General features: G+C 43.2%; 1 protein-coding gene across 11 annotated transcripts in view; it reads right to left on the bottom strand.

Moving 5' to 3' along the window:
* Positions 1-22659, bottom strand: part of Ccdc146 (coiled-coil domain containing 146) — a 148836-nt gene that overhangs the window by 65766 nt on the left and 60411 nt on the right. For 10 of the 11 annotated variants that reach the window (XR_005503289.2, XR_005503288.2, NM_001025044.1 and 7 more), the window contains one exon: positions 1989-2071. Coding sequence is in view for 8 of the 11 variants with exons in the window: in NM_001025044.1 (NP_001020215.1) it covers positions 1989-2071 (83 nt within the window). In the remaining 3 variants the exon portion in view is untranslated. The other variant, XM_063286464.1, reaches the window with a different exon arrangement.

The following is a 22659-nucleotide window of genomic DNA, read 5'->3' as shown; positions in this document are numbered from 1 at the left end:
TGCATGCTCATAAGTTTCTCCAGAGGTCCCCAGGCCCAGAGCAGGGGCAAGGAGGAAGTAATCCAAAGCAATAGGATAGTCCCCTCCCTCTGACTTTGAAGAAAGACCAGGGTTCCCAAGAAAGGGGTAAATAAAGAAAAGAAAGTGGGCCCCTTAAATACCCCAGCAACCCCCTTTTTTTTGATGCTTTTAATTCTCTAAGTAAGACTGCACCAAGATCTTTGCTCATTATAGAACTAAGGCATTAAGCACTCTTCTAACAGCCGTGAGTGGGAAACTAGGAAAGTTCTCCCATAAAATAGGACATTAATTAGCTTTCAAGCCTGCCCTGATGCTTGGTTAGACCTAGTCTTGTCTACCACAGAAGAGAGTGTTCCTACCAGCCCAGCTATATTCTGTGACCTTGTCCCTGGTCAGGGAAGTAGCTGCTATAGGCAGATCTGGATAGATGAGAGAAGTTATACTTGACCGATCCCCAAGGATATTCTAGAACTCCTGTATGCTATGAGCTAGAACTGGATCCCAACTTGTAGTGGACGTGGTTATCCACCTTAGAATCCCTCACATTAGTGATCCCACACCCAGCAGCCATAGGCAGGCCTTTGCTATTCTGTTTTAAAGTCAACACCCTCCTTCTATGTGCGTATCCTATTACATGTTCTTACCAAGAAAAATCTCTAGGTTTCAGCTCATTTTCCAAGATGTCCCATAACCGGATCCAGGCTGATTCAGCTGAGGCGACAGGCTTCCCCTATGTTCTCACGCCTTACTGTGTCATGTGTTTAGTGGCATCCAGCCAAACATTTATTGGAACCTAATATGTTCCAGGAACTACGTAGGTGCCAGGGAGCAGGCAGAGCAGTGCTGGTGAGAGCACCTCCGATTTCCGGAGTGGAAATGGGACTTTCTCTCTTCCGCTTCAGTGCTCTTGTGTGTTAACACACTGCTCATCTGGCATGACCTGGGCTCCCTACAGCCACAGCTCTCTAGGCCCTAGAGTTCTTCCTCATGGAGAGGAGGGCAGCACAGAAGTCAGCTTCCAGCCGGAACACAAGCGGTGGTTTACATGCGTGCTCCTGTGGCATACAGTGTCAGGGGAAGAGAATTTAACTTCTAATGTAGTCTTGTGGAAAACTCAACGTGGGTTCGGCACTTCCATCCCACATCTGCCCGCAGCCCTAGCAGCAAAAGCCTAGCGTCGGCTTCGCTGTGCTTTCCCTGTGGGCTTGAGAGAGAGAGAGAGAGAGTGGTGGGTTTTGTGGTGGGTAGAAAAGTAAGTAAAGGGTCAGGAGGAGGCAAAATGTGAGCAGCAGAGGGGAAGTGATGTTTCACAACACAAGCTGGAAGCAGAAGATATCACTACGTGGTTTGGGTCCTGCGTTGGTAATTTGTCACTAAAGAGAAATGGCTTCAGTGCACAGAAACTCTGAGCAAAGCTGACGACTTATTCTGTGGATGGCCAGGCCTCTGACCTGCTCCTGACTTAGACTTAAGCTGTCACAGAGTCTACACTTCTGAATGATGGTTGGGGAGGGGCCCTCTTGTCCAAAGTATCTTCCCAGTACATAGTCATCCATCAGTACCTACACGCCTCTGCTCGAGGACTGCACATGTTTCTCATCTCAAGGTTCAAGAGCTCCTTTCTCCAGGAGCAATTCCTAAGGAGTGGGGCAAACGGACGAGGACCCTGGCCTGCTTCCTGGTGGCAGAGTGGAGATTGTTCTGTGGTCAGAAGTCCATGAGACTGGGCCCCCGTTGCCCACAGTGTGAGCCGCAGATGACCCCGCCCCACCTTGATTCCGTCTTTTCAGTCTCCCTTCCCTACACATTCACAACATCTTCTCCAGTGATTTCTAAAACCGCCTGAACTCTGACCTTTGCCCCGGTCTCCACATTTGGAGGGAAGACAAATGCAGACAGGTCCCACCTGTTATAAGGAAGAAACGCAGAGACGATAAAAGGTGTCTCCTCGCTGGCAAAGGGCATACCTCACCACTGTGTCATGTAGCAAGGTGTACTTGGCTTTCAGCTCCGCCATCCTGGTTCCAGGAAGCTTTCCGCTGGTGTGCAGCTAGCAGAGACAAGATAGATGACCGTTAGCCATCACTGTGCAAAGGCCTGTGCAGGAGAGGAGAGGGACTCATATCTGTCTTCTAAAATCTTTCAGCTAAGCATTAGGAAGACGACATCAGGTGCAGCCGTGCGTTCCCTTCCAAAAGCTGCTGGGTGTTCAGACGGTGTCCCAGCCTGTCTCTTGTAAGATCTTTGTCTCTGAGCAAGTCTTTAAACCTCGCTAGGCTATGATTTTTTTCATCTAGAAACTCAAAGAAATAAATATCTTCTTGTTCTAAAAGCACGTTTCTAGGGCAAGCAAACATTTTGAACGGTGTGGACTACCAGGGCAGCTGCTCGTCAGTCGAGAGAAGGCAATCACCAAGCAAGAGCTGTACACAAGCCACTTCGCTCTCGGAACTACCCTGGCAGTCAGGGGTCATTTTTCCCATCTGAAACAAAAGTTTAGTGAAAGAACCTCACCAAGATTTTAGTTAAAACCATCAGGACTTGAACTTCAGTGGTCCAGTTTTGAAAAGTAATCCAAAGTCATGCCCCTTGCCTGATATCTCTGAGAAAATGTTAGACACACCATGAGCCAGTTCCTCATGACAGTGCTGGAAGTCTTTCATGAGGGCCTGGCCTGAGTTTTATAAACCCGCAGCTCTTGTTTTATAAACCAATGGGTAAAATGTGGTGAGCAGGTTTTTAAAGACCTTTGAGAAGGCTCTTTTCTTAGTACTTATTTCTAAATATCCTGAGATATATTCATGTGTCACCTTAAATATAATACAGCTTTGATTTCACATACATATCCTCGCCCCAGAATGCTGTCAACAATGATGGAGACCACAGGAGGGGACTGAGTGCTCCGCGATGCTGGTACAGGCAGACCATGGAAAGAACACTGGACAATCCAACGCAAGAGGTTGGAAAAGAGCCCCGGGAACCCCGCAGTGGATGCCGGTACTTATCCACACGCATCGCCAGGATGCTGAAAGTCAAAGGTAGGGAGGAAAGCCTTGAAAGCAACAGGAAAAGCAAACAAAATGTAAATGTAGCTCATTATGAACAAGGGGACCAAGTTCAAGTGGCCTCAAACCAGAACAATAGAAGCTGGTGAACTGTAGAGATGACATATTCAGAGCAATTTAAACAAATAAAAACAAAAACAAGTTCTCTATCAAAAGTGGCTTTCGAAAGTGAAGGGAACGCAAAGCCATTCCAAGCTAAACCAAAAGGGAGAGAATGGTTGCAGGCGGATCTGCCTTGTATGAAAGACTAGGGCAAGTTGTCCGGGCTGAAGAGCCATGCTATGCCATAGTAACTCAAATGCACACCAAACAGCGGACGTGTACCCAAGCCAACAGAAGAGCATGGGCTCATGTACAACCTGGAGCACAAATGTTTATGGCAGCGGCCTTTACAGTAGTTTCAGAAGAAACAATTTAGGGGCTGGGGAGATGCGTCAGTGGTTAAGAACACTTTCTGCTCTTACGAGAGGACTCAGGTTCGGTTCCCAGCACCTACACCATTATACACAATAACCTGTAACTCCAGTTCCTCGATGCCCGACATCCTTCTCTGGCCTCTGTGGGCACCGGATACACATGGTACACACATAAACATAAGGGCCAACACTCATAGACACAGAATTTGAGAAAATCTTAAAAAAGAATATCTGATATGCCCATTAATTGATGAATGAATGGAAAAATGAGATGAATAACCGTACAATGTAATACTATTACAATTTTAAAGGGGGTCCTGATACCTGCTACAGCAAGGATGAGCTTGCACTCATTAAGATTATAAAAGACGGGGTTGGAGATTTAGCTCAGTGGTAGAGCGCTTGCCTAGCAAGCGCAAGGCCCTGTTCGGTCCCCAGCTCCGAAAAAAAAAAAGAAAAAAGAAAAAAAAAAGATTATAAAAGACCCAGGCACCAAAGGACATATCTGTGTTCATCTCACACAGGCGAATCTACTCAAATGAAATGGATTTAGATGTACATATGGACACCAAGAGAAGGAGTAGTGTGTAAAGAGACATGACATTTATTTTTGGTGTAGTGGAAATATTCTAAGATTAGAGCATGCTGATAATACAACTCTTTACAGACACTAAAATTCAGTGGAGTGTATGTCTTTGTGATGTGAATCCTAACCGGAAAAATCCTAGAAAATAGTATGATTGAATTAAAAATCAAAAATCAAGTATGTGCCAGGTGGCAGAGTCCCTTGCCTTTAATCTCAGCACTGAAGAGGCAGAGGCAGGAAGATCTCTGTGAGTCTGAGGCCAGCCTGGTCTACAGAGTGAGTTCTAGGACAGCCAGAACTACACAGAGAAGCTCTGTCTTGGAAACAAACAAACAAATGAACATATAAATTCATTACCATTATTTTTAAATCCTACCTTTGTACAGGTCTAGTAAAAATGCTACATTAGCCACAAATACCTCTGAACATCCACAGTGTACTCTTCAATGTAATTTTCCGCCAAAAGAAGCCAGAAAATGTCAAGAAAAAGGCCAGTTTCAGAACTGGTGCTGTGGGGAGGGAAGCTGAACTACCTTGAGTCAGAAGGTTGGTTCCTCGTGTAGCACAGTCTGATTTTACTGTGTGGAGGAACAGAGAACCGGAAGATCCAAACTGCCACGCTGAAATGTCCTCTGGGCTCTAAATGTGTGCATGTGACCCTCTGTAATACATGCCTCTCCCACTCCCTCTCTCCTCCCTTTCCTTCTCTCTCTCTTTCTCCTTCCTTCCTTACCTCTCCCTTCCTTCCTTCCATTTTTTTTGCAAAGTACAGGTTCAATTGTTTTTTTTTAATAACTAAAGGCTCTTAAAACATGCTAGAGATGACTGTTATAAGGAATGGGGAATCAGAGCAGAATTTCAAGCTGGAGCGTGGTAAGTCAGACCTGAGAGGCAGACAGCCAGAGTAATACTTGGGCAGAGCTTGGCTGTATCTCCTAATGCAGTGCCATCTGGACAGCAAATTGCTGGAAGTCTAATGGCAGGTGGGTCGGGGTGCTTGGCCGATTTACAGCCACAGATAAAGCAGGAAGTCCAGAGAGGTTTACTTCTTAGTCATCTTTATCACTCCACTGGCCCTTGGCACCTTATGCACTCATAAAAGCTCAGTGGATAAAACATTTCATTTGTCTTTGAAGTTTCTGTATAAATCAAAAGTTATGTCACAGATGTCCAAGAAGAAATAAACTCTTTTTCCATCTACCCTACTGAAAACAAACCTCTTTTATGAGGAAAACAATGAAACCATAGAAAACGTATTTATGTCCTTAAAATTAAAATGTCAGGCTTGAGAAGATATCTCACCCAGTAAAGTTCTTGGCATACAGGTACAAAGACACAGCAAGTAGGACTTGGATCCACAGTTCCCATTTAAGAAGCCACATGGCAGTGTGCACCTGTAATCCCAGCACTGAGGAGGCTGAGGGATACAGAACCTTTGAGCTGTCTGGCCAATCAGCAAGCTCTGGTTCATCGGGAGGCCCTGTCTCAAAAAAACACAGAGGAGAGTGATCGAGGAAGACCCTAGATGTTGATCTGAGGTCTTCATGTGCACACATACATACACACACACACACACACACACACACACACACACGAATAAATATGTAGTAATCTTTATGCTCAAACTCAGCATGAAGTTCCCATCCACGGGTGGGAACTTTGGACTCAGTTCTAGTGGATAAAAAGTGTTTCATTCACCCACAGTATCAGATGTGGAAAAAATGGTCATATTTTCACACTGCACAGTACAAGTGGGCACAGAAACCAAGTGTGTCATATTGTAAAAATGCAGAATTGAAGAAACACAGCTCGGGGACGGCCAGTGTCGAACTGTCAGAGCGCGTACACACGAAAGGTTAAATATAATGTCAGAAGTTCCCAAATCTGATTGCACAATAGGGACTTGTGTTCCTGAACCGCCTCGTTGGTGATTGTGACTTGAAGGAAACATTTACTCTGCAGCTAAAAGTTTAACAAGAGTTCACGATTTGTGGATGACATGGAATAGTATGAAAAATGTCAAAAGTTGAATTTAAAGACATTCCAAGGAAAGATCTTCTACCAAGTGACCTGATCTGAAAGGGGGTCAACATGAGGAAATAATTAGTGTTTGTGGGGGTGTGTACAGGAACCATGACTCTGTCCAAGGTGTTCTGGCCTCGCTGGGAGCTTCTGCTGGTCTGGCTGCCTTTAGGAAATGCCTGGCATGCTTCTGGATGTGTCATGAGCTTGAAAGTCTACATCTTTCCTCCTCTATCTCTCTCACCCCCCCACCCCTGCGGCCCACCCTGTTTCACTGCTGGAAGTCAACAGCACAGGCATTTGGAGCGATTTCCAACACATTCCTGCTTCCTCATCAGAAAGCTTCTTGGTCGAGTCCAATCCACCTCCCTGGGCTGCCTCATGCCTTCCCAGGTCTTCCCAGGCACGGAGTCATCAGTTAGGACATCTGTCTCTGCCTTCCCTTCCTGTTGGCTCAGCATCACACACACAACACATGGACTTTGGCTTAAATTCCAGCTCTGCTACTTTTAAACTATGTAATGCAGAATAGCATCTAGTCAATCTGTGGGTCTGTTTATTCAACAGTGAAAGATAGGGAAAAAACAGACCTTGTGTCTTTGTCAACTTGACACAAACCTAGAGTCACCTGGGAAGAGAGATCCTCAACTGATGAATTTTCCAGGGTCAGACTGGCTTGTACTAACTGCTAGAAGAGGGCCTAGCCCACAGTGGGCGGTGCGAATCCCTATGCAGGTAGCTCTGTTCTGTATAAGAAAGATAGCGAAACAAGCCCTTTAGGATGGTGCCCTGTAAGGTGAATAAGCCCTCCCCTCCCCAAGGTGTTTTGGTCAAGATGTTCATCACAGCAACAGAAAACAAACCAGGTCAGTCCCATCTTATAGGATGATAAAATTGAAGAAAATAAGTGAAATATCTTGATACCTCAGACCATTTTGTATTTCAGCTCACGAATCAATGTTTAACCACGGGCAGCCATTTTATTACCATTATCCTCAACCCACAAATCTGTTCACTGTTCTCACACAGAAATAACCAGGAAAGCCCACCACTAGCGCCTCAGTCCATGTGGTGAGACTTCTTTCCTTCTGTTTTCATCTCTTCTGCCCCGCCCCCCTTCCACACACGGTACACACCGCCTGTTCAGCACATTGGTACTGACTGTGGCTTCTTGTTCTCCTGGTTCTTTAATGGTCGTCCTTGTCGTCTCTGTATTCCCTTGGTTGGATTGGGACAGTAGTTACCATTACTTGCTGTTTACCTGCCTCTTCCTTGGGGGACCTACTTGATATTCTGTTCAGTGACTTCCCCATTCAGAGGCTGGAGTGTTGTCTGATTTGGGACCTTTGAGAAACACCGCCCCTCTTGTTATGCTTCCTTTCACCCTTTCCCAATATATAAACTATTGATAACAGCTGCTCTTATCTCTCTACCTACCACTTCTACCTCTGTGTCTCTCTCCCACGGGATAGTTATTCTTGTGATAGGTGAATTTTTCTTGCTTTTTTGTATGCCTGGCAATTTTTGGGATGGGAGGAGTAGGCTTTCATTTTTTTAAATTTTATGTTGAGGATTTCATATATGAGCACAATGCAATTTGATCGTAGCTAACCCTCCTTGCCCCACCGACTCCTCCTATGTTTTCCCACATCCCTTTCTCCAATTCATTTCCTCTTCATATATAACTGACCGAGTCAAATTGGTGTAGCCCACATGCACATGGGGTAGGGCTGGCACTGGGCATAGGACACCCATCAGGTGGTTTGACCATAATGAAAATGCATGCTCCTTCTTCAGTAACCACAGACTGCCCTTCAACTACGAATGGGGCCTTGTGAGCCTTTCCCTGCTCATGCTAGAATATTGACTGGTGCGGTCTTATGCAAGCAGCCATTTTGTTGAGGGCACCCAGGTACAATTTTCCGGTCCTGTCCAGAAGACGCTGTCTCGCTGTGGCCTGTCCAGTCCTCTGACTCTTACGGCCTTCCCACCATCTCTTCCTGGGTGTTCCCTAAGCCTTGGGCACAGGGTTACGTTACACTGCTTCCTTCAGTGGCCCTCACTTTAAAAGTTGGTGTTTTTCAGGATTTGGCCCTCACCCTCTAAAGAACCACAGCTTCTGTATTGTGGGGATTTCTTCTATAAATCCTATTGGATCATGTTCTTCTAGATTGTTTCAGATAATGCCACGCAAAAAGCCTCATCACTCCTCATTGAGATGGTGGCAATAACTATCTTTCATGGCTTTAGGTCTTATCTATCTTGAGCCTGTCCTGTAAGTTAGCAGATGACACAATTCTCACCGTGGCCCCAGGACTCAAGCTTTCATTGCATGGTGTGCAAGGCCTTTGTTATCGAGCAGCTGCTGTCCCTCTCAACCTCTCTTCTCTGTCTTTAATGTCCACTGGTCATTTCACGCCATGACATAGTTCCTGCATTAGTCAAACTAATGCTCCCACCACGATGCCCATGTCCTAACTCTTGCAATGGGTACTTGTTACTTTCCAGGGCAAAGAGAATCCTGCAGTTAGAGTAAGAACATGGTAGAGGGAGCACTGTGGATTATCCAAGTGAACCCAGTCTTGTCGTCAGTCTTTAGAAGCAGAGACCCTTTCCTGGGTAGGTTAGAAGGATAAAAAGGAAAGGGAAGGACCAGTTTGGAAAGTAGGCAGGCCTTTACTCCATCGCTGTAGGCTTTGAACATGGAAGACGTTAGTCATGAGCCAAATTGTACAAGTGACCTGATACCCTCCCTTAAAGAGCAGAGTCTGCAAAACAACTGCGACCCAAATTGGGCTTAGGACCTTCAGAGTTATAAGATGGTAAAATTGTGTTTATGCCACTAAATTTGTAATAATTTGTTATGGTAGTAATAAAAAATGAGTGCGGTTCCCAAACTGTTGGATTGCCTCATCTGTGATTTGTTTCTTCTCCTCCCTTTTCTGTTTTCAACAGTGTTACTATGCCCTGAGAGTCAAGCCAGGCACAGACCTCTAATCCTAGGACTTGGAAAGTAGAGACAGAGAGATCAGGAGTTCGAGGCCAGCCTCTGTCTCAGGAAGCCAGTAGTTTAAAAAGTAAAGAAGTCAATCTCAGTGGTCACTATTGATGGCTCCTTTCAGGTGAAACTTACAGGCAATGTTACTTCTTTCTCTCCGTTGTTCCTACATGTTCAGACACACCTGCTACGGTACACATTAGCCTCAGTTACATACTTTCCTCGGTGATGGGAGGAACCTCGCTGGTCTCACCTTTGACTTCTAGCACAGTTTGGCATCTTGCAAGCTCTCATTAACTTTGATTAAATTGTTGTTGACTTAAGTTTTCTTCTTAAAATCAATAATATACTCAGGAGATCTCAGGTTCGTCCATTTGCTTTTACTCTGACTTCTGTCACAAAAGGCAAGTGTAAAGGGAGAGATGGAGACAAGTGGTTGACCTGAGATGAGACCAGGAGAGTAGAAATGGGCTGGACAAAACTAGCCAGCTTGTCCGCTCCTTCTCTCCCTTTGTGGCTGGCAAGGCTCACGGAGGAAGAGCCTGGGCTGTGTTCACCCAGCTGTCTGGTTTCTCCCTTGGTGGCCCTCCACAGGAATGTGAGGGGAGAGCAGAAGAGACAAACAGGACCTCCCAGGCATTAAGGTATCGATGCCAGGGACATAAATAATGCCTGGAGATAAGCGTGGTTTTACAGTTAAATGAAAATCGGTTAAAGGCGTGTACATAGCAGAGTGGACTAAGTATACGTCAGTAAGTGTGACATCCTTTAAACTTTCACAATTGTCCTGGTGACACAGGAAGTATTTGGGATTGAACTGTAAGAACCATTTATTTTTATTGCAGTTATTTTCAGGCATTTTATCCATTTTGAATCTATTGTGAGTGGAATTTTCTTCCTAATTTCATTCGAGAATAGCTTATTGCTACTGTATAGAAGGTGTTTAAAAGACCCATGCCAACTCCCAGGATCCGTGGTGGGGATGACAGCAGGGACGGTGGAAGCGAGAGGCAGGAAGTGAGACAGACGACCCAGACGCTTCATGAAAAACTTGACAGCGTGAGCCAAGGAGCATCACAAAGAACTCAAAAGTCTCGCACCACAAACAGCAGTCACATCGGGTCAGAGCGCAATCCAAGCGGAGTCAGAGAAGGCGGAGTTAGATTAAAGCAAAATCACAGAAGAGCGGGTGGAGGCTGCGGCTATAAGAGGAGTCCCAGGAGGGTTTCTGTTTATGTGACTCTGGCCAATGAGATTTGAGTCCTGCACACACACAGAGGCTTTGACTGCCCTGCACCTGCAAAGGCCTTGAATGACCGCAAAGCCGTGCAGGGGAGCCTGGGCTCTCACTCACGCAACGAACACGAATGAATGAAGACTGCACAGCTGACTTCAGCTTACTGTGCTGGCCTCGGATGACGGCCACTGACAGGGGCTGCCCTGCAAGTATGGGCGAACCCCGATTAAAAACAGACTCTATCTCTGGACGTGGTTGCCCCCTGTGCCCAGCTTTCAGAGCCCCTCTTGTGTGCTGAGAGTGCGTTCTCTCTCAGCTGGGTGAGATGTCCATTAGTGCATCCCAGCTCTAGGCTGGGCAGGCTTAGGCGGAGGACGGAGGTGCTCCCCACAGCAAAGGAAGCCAAGGGGTTATGCTACCCCATCCCCCTTCTTATATGAAAGATGCTTTTGCCGGAGACCATCTGCAACCTTGAGTTTGGCCTGGAAGGCGACTTGGAGAACTCTCCACTCCCTCCGAGCAGGCAGATGGGGTGGACAATACCTTTCTCTGCTGATCACAGGCACGTGCTTAAAAAAAAGAACAAAAACCTCCAAGCTGCAGCTTCAACTTCTGCTTTAATAGCATGAAATGGAACTTGGGAATGGACTATGGGGCACTCGAGTTGCATTCCTGCTAATTCACTGGCAGAGGCCTTTACATCCTGGCATCATTTGGACAAAGCTTTTATTTTAATTAAATTTATTCTCAGGTATCTTGCTCATTTTGGACCTACCGTGAATGGAGTTTTTTCCTTTACTTCAACTTTTGCTAACTTCTAACTGTGTAGAAGCTGTCCAGTTTTGTTCATTCTATTATTTGTCCCACGAGCAGGGGCCTGAGCCAACAGCCCAAGCAAGAGGCTATTCTTGGGGTGTACAGGTTTTTGGGCCTGGACGTATTTGGCACTTTTGTTTACTTGATATACGCTGAGTTTTAGAACTGCCTGGCACCACAGTTCTGGAAAGGTTTAAGGGAGGAGGCCTCTGTACCACATACGTTCTTGGTGAGAGCTCTTATCCCATGTGGTGAGTTTGTGCTCACTGGAGGGAAAGCTCTGTGAAGGAAGGCGGGGATCCTGTGCCATCTGGGACCCACAGTGCACACTCAGCGTGTGTCGGCATGCTTAGGGGTTGTGGGATGGCTTGAGGGGGCAAGGACACCATTGGAGGAAGTCACAGTGTGTGGCTTTCTCTTTCCACAGACTTATATGAATTGGGTCAAAATGACCATGGAGGACATCAGTGGAAGAGTCTAAGCTAGTCACTCAAAGAAGCACCATGGTGTGTGTGTGTGTGTGTGTGTGTGTGTGTGTGTGTGTGTGTGTAGATGTAGGTATATGTGTATGCTTGCACACGTGTGTAGGTGTATGTGCATGCACGCACACACACAAAATCTTGAGAAGGCTATCAACTTGACTATGGATATTGACTATGGATTAGTTGATTGTATGTAGAATATATACACACAAGCTCAAAGTGGAGGAGCCTTTGAGTAAAAACCAAATATTCTGTCCTGACAGCTTGCCACCCAGACGAAGCCCTCAACTCAGCACAATCCAGCTCCAGGACTTCTGACTGAGAGTCACGTAAACGACCTTAGAAGACTGGGGACCAGATCAGTAAGTCGCAAAACGCAGGAGCTGGGTGTTTGCATTCCAACGAACACCCAGTGGGGGAGTGAAAATAAATCTACTATCTCAATGGTTATTTATAAGATATTACATTTAGGAGGTTAAAAAGCTTTGATACTGTCCTAGTATGAACCAGTTAGCTGGCTTTTAAATTTCTTCAAACACTTCAGTTAACATGTGACCGAAAATAGCTTACTCCTTGGGAATTACACACCAGATTACACTGGAATGTCCCCAGAAAAGGGGGGGTGTTAAAATTTTAACACAGTTTACCAGGAAATTTAGTTTTTGTGATCAAGACCTAGTGTTTTTTTTTGTTTTGTTTTGTTTTGTTTTTTTTTTTGCTTGTCATAGCTTTTGAAAAGGCAGAGAAAACTATGAGATAACCATAACTTTTCTTACTTAATACTGACCTTGATAAACAAAGTAATAAAAGTAAATGAAAAAATCTGAATAGACTTTAGAAAACACTTCTTCAAAGACATCTGTTTCTAGTTCACTAAGTTGATTATTACAAAAAAATGGATGTGTTTTCTGGCAAACATAAATAGCCTCACTTCAAGGAAGTGACATATTTCCAGTTATTACGAACTGGCTGTGACAGTTTAAGGATAAGTTAACCATTTATAAATTTCCAGATCTGAAAAAGGAAGTAAAATAGCATCTATAGCTTTCAAAACATGTAAATTCATGTCAAAATGGTATGATTTGTGGCAAAGATTGCAAATTAGCAGCCAATTATATAAACACCCTGGAGGTAGGGGCATGTGTGTGAGTGTGTGTGTGTATGTGTCTCTGTGTGTGTGTGAGTGTATGTATGTGTATGTGTGTATGTGTGAGTGTGTGTGTATGTATGTATGTGTCTCTGTGTGTGTGTGAGTGTATGTATGTGTGTGTGTCTGTATATGTCTGTGTGTGTATGTGTGAGTGTGTATGTGTATGTGTGTATGTGTGTCTGTATGTGTGTGTGAGTATGTGTGTGAGTGTGTGTGTGTGGTGTGTGTAAGTGTGTGTGTGTCTGTGTCTGTGCATGTGTATGTGTGTGTGTAGTGTGTGGTGTGTGAGTGTGTATGTGTGTGTGTGTCTGTATGTGTCTCTTTGTGTGTGTGAGTATATATATGTGTGTGAGTGTCTGTATATGTCTGTGTGTGTGAGTGTATGTGTGAGTGTGTGTGTATGTGTGTGAGTATGTGTGTCTGTATGTGTCTGTGTGTGTGTCTGTGTGTGTGTGGTGTGTGTGATTGTGTATGTGTCTGTGTGTGTCTGTGTGTGTGTGGTGTGTGTGATTGTATGTGTGTCTGTGTGTGTGTCTCTGTGTGTGTGTGTGGTGTGTGTGTATGTGTCTGTATGTGTCTGTGTGCTCGCATGTGTGTATGTGTGTGTGTGCTTGCACATGTGAAGATCAGAGGTTCACACGTGCCTTGCTCACTTGCTCTCCACCATCTGTTTTTTGATAGAGTTTCTCACTGAACCTGATGTTCACCAACTCAGCTAGATTGGCTGGCTTGCGTGCCCCAGAGCTGTTCTTGTCTCCCACCCCCAGTGCTGCAGGTATAGGCCACACCCCACTCTTGCTATACCCCACTTCTTATGTAGGTGCTGGGATCTGAACTCAGATCCTCAGGCTGTGTTGCAAGTACTTTACTGACTAAGCCATCTCCTTAGCCACTGCATTTATTTTCAATGTGCATGGTACTTTTGAAAACTTAAAAATTAATTGTCAACATTAAAAAAAATTTAGGTTTTGCCATCAAAACCTGAGTTTTCGGCTGTAAGTGAAATTTTTATTAAATTTGATGACACTGGGTTCACATTCCAATATCAATCAAACAATTGCTATTTAACAGAGACTGGCGTTCCTGGGTACCAGATGGGGCTGTCCTTTTAGAATTACAATCTGTCCCCTTTGTTTAACACATGTGCTTCATACTAAGTCTCGGACCATTTCTATTGTTTGTTAATTTATGGACCATATAGATATTTGATATGGGACCATCCATCCACCCACCAGCCACCCACTCACCTACCTTTAGAATACAATTCAACTGACTGAAAAAAAAAAAAAAGCTGGTGTGCTAGCTTCATGGAGGGTACTCCCTGGGATTGTCCCTGTCCCTGTTCCTCTTTCTCCCCTCCCCCTCCCCTCCCTCACCTCCCCTCCCCCCCTCTGAGGATATGACTATGAGCATGCCCCCCCCCCCGCCCGTTTCAGATCTAATGCTTTATACCTGTGGGGACTTCTTGCTGTTTTTCTATAATTTTATGGGAAGATTACATAAACCTAAATCTGATGCTTTGCTGATGAATTAAAATATTATAAAAATTACCTATATTTCACATATTTTTGCTGTGGACTTTGGTGTTTAGTTTCGGTGGAATAAAACACACAGAATGGAGCAATGAAAAGAACCTTGAGAGGGTTAGAGAGACACTGGGAGCTAAATTTTGTTGGGGCTGAAAACCAGGAAACATTCGGTTGACAAAAAGAACTTTTTCTTTGTTGTATGTGTTGCCCTGGAGGCCAGTGATCCACTGGGTACTGTCGTTGGTGGAATTTCAAACCAAATTGCCACTTGCAAGGGAAGTGCAGAGCCCCGAACAACTCTGCCCAGCAGGTTTCATTTTAGTAGAGGTTTGAGAAAAATGGGAACTGAGCACCCAGTAATGTAGTGAAATGATATCATTATTTTCAGCCATGTCAAGTGCCAGCAATCTGGGGACTCCAAAGGGGACTTTCAGGGAAAAACTGCTTACTTAGAAGTGGCTTTCAGTAAGAAAGAAGGCTGAAAGTCCTGTCAAGGTTGGGGCCACGTCCATCTTTTCTACCACTGTATTACAAAGGCCTAACCCATGTGGACTCGAATTCTTATTGAATAAATATAAACGAGAGTGCTTAGGGAATAATATTCAATAGGTAGTCACCAACTAAATGAATAATGAAAAACCAATTTAGTAAATATTTACCAAATGAATACCCACATAAAGATTTTCAACTAATAATCACCCCTTCTATCCTGTTTCAAGTGGTCGACATTTGATTTCCTGAAATACTGCTGTATAGAACATACGATGTTACGTATGCACTGTCCACTCCTCATTCAGTGCTTATGATGACATCATGAAATTGACATTATAACCCAGACTTCATAGAAAGAAAAGAAAACTCAAGCGATGGCTGAAACAAACCTGCGTGGGGTCACAAAGCCAGTGAGAAGCGCTCCAGGGACTGAACCGCAATTCTGTTCTGTGGAGCAGAGAAACTGAGAAATGAATAACCTTGCAATGGCAAGGAGGCGGGACAAGAAGGAGAGCCATGGTGTCTGGGTGGAGAGATAGGAAGAGCATGCAAGGAGGCACAACGTCTACAGAAGATGCCATCTGATTCATTCTAGGCATAAAGCAGAAGTGGAAGAAGATGAACTAGGTGATTTCATCCTAATTTAATTAAAATTTGGAGGTGAGAATATTAAATTATTTATAAATAAAAATAACCAAGAAAACTATAAAAACCAGAACTACCTTATGAATAAAGAAAAGGCATTTCTAAATATAAAGGAAAGAAAAAAACCTTAAAATAGAATCATGATTGAAAATGGAGGAAACAGGATGGATAAGCTACAGGCAGAGGCTTAAATTCTTCTGGCACTTTCTAGATGTGACCTAAAATAACACAATAGCTTAATTACAAAGTCTAAAAGCAATCTCTGAAATCAAAGAAATTGAACATGACTGTTTTGAGTTGGTGAAGAGACCATTGCGATTCTAGAAAGAATCACAGCTAGGTTGTTTCCTAGGGGAAAAGACCCACATATGCTTTCTATAGTCACACTGTTGGTAGAAGTATTCTGAAACAATTATGTTCCTTTGTGGGATGGTGACTGAGGAATTATAGGAGGGAGGGTGATTGTAAAATAGGGTTTTGATATATAAAAAAAGACACATCTGTAAGAATAAAGAAGTTATGTAAATTTACTGTGTTACTGACTTAGAATATTATCAATGGTTTTTTATCTTGAAATATTTATCTTTTGCAGTTCTCTCTATTAAAGGGAATAGAAACAAAGTCTACCCAGCAGAAACAAATGTCTCTGGTCTACAGATTCCTGTCTACAAACAACAGGCTCATTTAAAATACAACTCTGATGTGTAAAAAGACATGTCTATGAAATTGAAGAGCCTAAGGGAATCTGTTGTGTTGCTATGTTACTGTGGAGGCTCACATGCTAATCACTGAGAATCAACTATTTCACATGCTAACTGCTGACAGCACCTCCCAGATTAAGAAAATCTAAGGAGATTCTCATTAACACCAGAACATGAAAGGGTCCACCAGGTTGGAAATGCTTACTGCATGTAATGAATTCAGGAAATGTTTACAAAGTACTTAAAGAAGAAAATAATGTAGGAAAAAGAAAAGACTGCTAGCCATACGTAGACAAAAGCCTTCCATAAAAACGCCAATAAGTATTATACCTGTAGTTTGATAACCATTACAAAATTCATGTACACAAGAGAACTTTTTTCTTTTTAGCTTTTAAAATGACTTATTTGTTCTTATTTTGTGTGCATTGGTATTTTGCCTGCATGTATGTCTCTCTGTGTGTGTGACTGATCCCCTGGGGCCGGAGTTACAGAAACTTTCGCATTGCTATGTGGGTGCTGGCAATTGTACCCAGTTCCTCTGGGTGCTCTTAAATGTTGAGCCATCTCTCCAGCCCCCACAAGACAGCTTTCTAGTTACTAAAATACTAAATGCTAAATACTAAAACAGCAACTGGAAACTTGAAGAAAACGTCTTTTTTACAACAGTAGCATGTAAGATAATAAAATATAAAAGTCAACAGAACTGGAACCATGAGAAATCTTACAAAGAAAACCACAAAGATATGTGAGAAAACAAAGAGTTAGACAAATGTCTGAGGACAATAAAATATATCAAGAAGAATTAATTCTCAAATTGATCACTGAGATTTTTCAAACTGCAAACCATATAAGCAGTTCTAATAATGAATGAAAAGATTAAAAACAGTGACACAAGTGAACTTCCCCTTTTAGATTTAAGGTATGTTTACAGTATGTGATACTTATTTACACTCTGTGATGAAGAGAGCTGTATCAGTGTGGAAACTGGCAGGCTTATCTCTCTTATATGTAATTCAACAAATAACAAAATGTGGCATTTGAAGCTAAAGCAGAAAATAATTTAATTCATCATAACACTCTACTGAAACAGCTAAACAACCATTGGACAAGAGAGTGAAGTTGGATTTTATCCCCACACATAATGTCAAGTCTAGAGTAATATATGCCAATGAAAAAAATAAATTCATAAAGGAGAAGGGAAGGACCTGGCAAACCCTTTTACTGTGCATCTATACACAGGAGATGAGATTTCATGCTGGAGGGGGACCTGTCCACAACAGCCAAGATGAAAATGGGTGGATAAAGAAGTGAGTTTCACGTACACAAATACTACTCAGCAAAATGGTCACCCTATCATTTGCAACAACCCACTACAAAGGGGAGTGACAGACATAGGGCAGGGACAAAGGTTCATGGTTCATTTATATGTGGATACCAAGATGGTTGATGCCACAGTCACACAAAGCAGAAGATGGTTACAGAGCTGGAGAGATTTCCAGGTGGGAACTTAGGAGATGCTGGCTAAAGGTACAGCACCTCAAGTAAATAGGGGGGATAAGTTCAAGATATCCACTATACACTGTGGTGGTCAGAGCTGAAAATTTCGGAGAATCATTCCAGAAATATGTGAGGTAATCAATGTTGATTAGTTAGCATACAGTGCTCCACAACTCAAAACAACCCCTTCACGGTTCAAAGAAGCAATGAAGCATCAAAACCTCCATATGGAGTTGTTCCTGTTATGGCAAGATAGACACTGAATAAAAATTGCACTCATTCATCTACAGATAAAAAATACTGTCTAGGAAAGGACACGCAATGCAGGATAGTCAACAGCTTAGCTCTGCCAAGACAGAGTAAGCTATCCTTCACAGTTGTTGCTTCATTCAAGGTATGTCAGATGGTTCTGGGCCAGACGGCTAAAGACAGATGCTCTGATGTGTTGAGGAATAGGGGATTGTCCAGCTAGTCAGCTGTATCTACAATTTATTTAAGTTTTGGAAGCTATGTTTTTGTGTTTCCTATATATTCAGGTATATTTAATTTGTTCTCACATTTCTGACAGAGTTGAAGACTAGTTATAATCTCATAATAAAACCTAAATTGTTTAGCATTGAGGAAGATGATATTGATTTGAAAGGATGGTTTTCAGATGATAATACAAGTTAAAGTCAGAATAAAATTCAGAGATAGGACTGTAAACTCTTTAAGTCAAGATAGATGATAAAGTACTTTAATTAATTGACAAATACGATGTACTGGATGTTAATTATATATCATAGTTTATAACTTACATAATTGTTATGGTTGTGCTCAATTTATGTATAAGAGAAAAGAGCTTTTCTATTGGACAAAAGTGGTAAGATTTGGGGGTTTTGATTTGTGCCTACATGGGAATGACTGATCGATAAAGAGCCAATGGCCAATGGCTGGGCAGGGGGATAGAAGTGAGGTGGGACTTTGAGGATTCAGAGAAGATTAACTATTACACATTCTTATAGGAAATGTAAATGACTATAGCTACTATGTAAAAGCACAGAGGCTCCTCCTCAAAACTGTCAGGCTGCCGTTCAGTCCAACTGGAATATGCCTGGTGGTTAGGATTAACTGTCAACTTGACGTTTTGAATCATCTGGAAAATAGGCCCCCAGCAAGCCTGTGGGGGATTATCCTCACTGTGTTGACTGAGGTGGGAAGATCTACCCACTGTGAGTGTCGCTATTCTCTGGCTGGCATCCTTGAGTGCGTAAGAGAAGAGGGAGCTGAACAAGAGTGTGCATTCCCTACTCTTCTTCAAGCTCCTCTCGCCTTGACTCTCTGCCATGGCGGACTATGTAACCTTGAACTCTGAGATAGAGTAAATAAACCATGTCTTTTTAAGCTACTTTTGTCAGAATGTTTTATTGTAGCACCAGGAAAAGAAACCAAGACAATATCCAAAGGTTACCTAGGTTTATACCTACAGCAAATGAAGTCAGCATAGCAAAGAGATACTATGTGTCACATTTATTGTAGCACTATTTAGAGAAGCTAACGCATGCATCCGCCTAGGTGCCCAGCATCAGATAATGTGATATATACATAACGGAGTTTTACTCAGACACAAAGAAAAATGAAATATTAACATTTACAGAAAAATGAATGAGACTATAAGACATTATTAAATGATATAAGCTAGACAGAGACAAACTAGTATCCTCGGGGTCCACCTCATATGTGGGAGCTCAAAACCATGTTGACTAGTGAGGAGAATAGTGACTGCTAGAGATTTGGGGTGGGGAAGATGGGCAGAATGGGGAAACCATGGTTGGGTTAATGTGATTTGTGTACATGTATGGAAGGGCCACAATGAAACCTGTTAAGATGTGAAATTAGTAAGTCTTAACAAAGATTTTTAAAAGAAGCTATATGTAGGGTGAGTATGTAAGGCACTGTACAACTCAAAATAAAGCCTTCCTTTCTTCCTTTCCTCCTCTGAGACACTGTAGCCCATGGTGCTTTCATGCTCACACTCCCCAAATACCTAACTTCTGAGTGCTACTGTTAAAGGCATTACCACAGGACCTGACTACAAAAGAAGACTCTGAATGTATTTATCACAAGACAATGAAAATTTTAAGGTGATGAGATATACTAATTATTTTGTGTTGATTAGTACCCAATGTACACATGTAAGTTATACAAATATTATGTATCAACAAAAATTGATTTTGTAACTCAATTAATTAAGGTGTGAAGACATTACGTTAAATGAAGAAAGCCAGACAGAGATGGCTAAGTATTATACAATTCCAATTGCCAGAGAGGTAGTTTGATGCTTAGGGAGAGTGAAGAGAATAGGAAGTTATCTACACACGGGGTTTCAGTGGGATGGTGAGGAGTCCTACTGATGAATTGTGTAGTAACTGAACGACAGTGTGGATGTACTTAATGGGGGTTAAGTACTAGATACTTAGTCATTAAAATGGTAAGTTTTACATTATGTACATGTTACTAGAACAAAGACAGTATGGAATCATCATTGTCACATACGTTTGTCCCCCTCTACTCTCCCTCTACATCCTCTTTCCCCAACCCTCTTTTTTACAGTACTGAGAGTTGAATCAGGGCCTCACATTTGCTCGCATCTTCGTGCTTTCTGCCTTTCTATAAAGTGTACAGGAGACAGCCAGATGGCTCAGCTGGCAAAGGCACTTCTCACTACCCTTGACCTAGGAACAAACCCGTGTGGTGGAAGGAGTCAATTTTTGGTTGGATATACTCCGTGAGTCACAACCCATATCTGGCACTGCTAAAGAGGCCAAGAACCTCAGACTACGTAGGCCATTGGCCATGGGGGGAAAATCTACTATTACTCTGCTACATAATCATAGCGATAAAATGACTCACAATGATGTATTGCTGTATGGTCCATTGCTCATTAGAGAAACTCCTTGCAGTCAATGTAATTAGCACAGAGACCAGACAATGTGAAGAGAGGGAAAAACTGTAGAACACTCAGCTCTAAACAGAATACTATATCAATCCTTGCCCCCAGGCTCAGGGACCTATGAATAACAGGCGGTGGAAAGATGATAAAAGTCAGAGGTTGTGGAGAACTCCAAGGAAGGAGCGTCTTCCAGATGCAACAGGACTGGTGCACGTACAAACTCAGAGGCTGAGACAGTATGCACAAGGCATACGCCAGTTCAAGCCAGCCCTGTGAGGGGTAAGTGGACACAAAGTCCCAGCCCTAACCACGAAGGCATTTGCAATTGGTACCTGCTGGGCAAGGGAGAATAAGTTTTCTCCAGTGGAGTGTCACTGAGTATGACATACTGGAGACCAGTCCCTTGCCCAGGAGTTGCTGGTCAAAGTAAAACATGTTTTCTGTAGTAGTTTTTATATTGTTTTCTTATTTATTCTACTTACTAAAGTTTTTTCTTGTTGTTGGTTGGTTTTTATTTGTTTTTCTTTTTGAGAGAGGATGTTGGGTGGGTAGAGAAATAGAGGGGATCTTGGAGGAGCTAATGGAGGCAAAAGAATATGATCAATGTACATCAGATGAAAATATTTTAATGAAAAAGACAATTAGGAAAAATATTTCTACATTGGGTGTCTTAGTTAGGGTTTTATTGCTGTGAAGAGACACCATGACCAAGGCAACTCTTACAAAGGTTTACTTTTAATTGGGGCTGGCTTACAGTTTCAGAGGCTCAGTCCATTATGATCATGGCGGAAGCATGGCAGTGTGCAGGCAGACATGGTGCTGGAGAAAGAGCTGAGAGTTCTACCTCTTGATCTGAAGACAGCAGCAGAAGACTGTGTTCCACACTGGGTGTAGCTTGAGCATAGGAGACCTCAAAGCCTTCCCCCAGTCGCACACTTCTTCCACCAAGGCAAAACCTACTCCAACAAGGCCATACTTCCCAACAAAGCCCCTCCCTACAGCCAGGCATACACACACATGAGTCTATCTATGGGGGACATTCCTATTCAAATCCCCACGATGATGAAACTGAACTTTATATCCGACGAAGTATGTGGCTAGGACATTTAGGAACTCTCAATGATTTTTGAAAGACCTAAGGAAATATCTAAAGTCTCTGACGCACTGCACTTTAGATGTGGAGAAATCCTATTTTCATAGGCGTTTCTTTTCAATTTTCTAACATTAAAGGTACAATCTGGATGAGATAATCTAAAAAGTGGATCAGGCTTACAGCCTGTGAGGCGGGTGGCTTTCCTCGGCTCTGAAGGCCTGATGCCGGTAGGTGAACACTGCGGAGGTTTTAAGGTCGTGGGCAAAGGCAGCTTCAAGTAGCCATGTAATAGTTCAAGGTGTTGAAGAACTCTACCGGCTGCTTGCTCTGTTTCATGTTACTTAATTCTACTCGCACGGACAAAGCCAGTGTTGCAATTTCCTATGCTAACAGCGCTTTAAAGTTCAGAAAGCTCCAGAAATTCTAGTGTATTGTTAGGATAGCAAACAGTTCACAGCAAGACTCCCCGCAACATCTGGGGACTGTGTCTGTTGGCTAAAATGTGCAGTTTTGTAAAGTTGAGGTATTTGGAACTTGGATCGCCTAGAAGTTTGCTTAACTTTGTCAGTGGACATTATCACATAAGCTAAAGCAGCTATCACCAAGACTGGCCGCCATCGGAATGGAGGGGCGGCTTCTGTCTGAAGCCCTGAGGCTCTGAAGCCTCCTCCACCCCACCCCGCCCCCGCCCACTCAGGTTCTCTTTCGTTTCCTGCTTCTTGCTGCTGTTTCTCTGTAACCCTTCTCCCATTTCTTCATCTCCTTGGGATCCACTTCATGCCATTCCACTGTATTTTTGTCTACTGTGTTTGGGTGGGGATGCGAGGAAAAATGAGAAAAGACGGACCACATAATGAGCGTCAGATGCTGGGTGTTTGGGGAGTAGCAAGGAGAAAGCTAAGTGGCCTAACAGGCTAGAAAAGAGGAGGACCCCCCCCACACACACACACACACAGCAGACGCATGCTTTTTAGTTT

Source organism: Rattus norvegicus, chromosome 4 (assembly GCF_036323735.1).
Source record: "Rattus norvegicus strain BN/NHsdMcwi chromosome 4, GRCr8, whole genome shotgun sequence".
In the NCBI taxonomy this organism is placed as follows: domain Eukaryota; kingdom Metazoa; phylum Chordata; class Mammalia; order Rodentia; family Muridae; genus Rattus; species Rattus norvegicus.
Note: the sequence above shows the minus strand (reverse complement) of the source record. Positions and strands in the feature narration are given on the sequence as shown.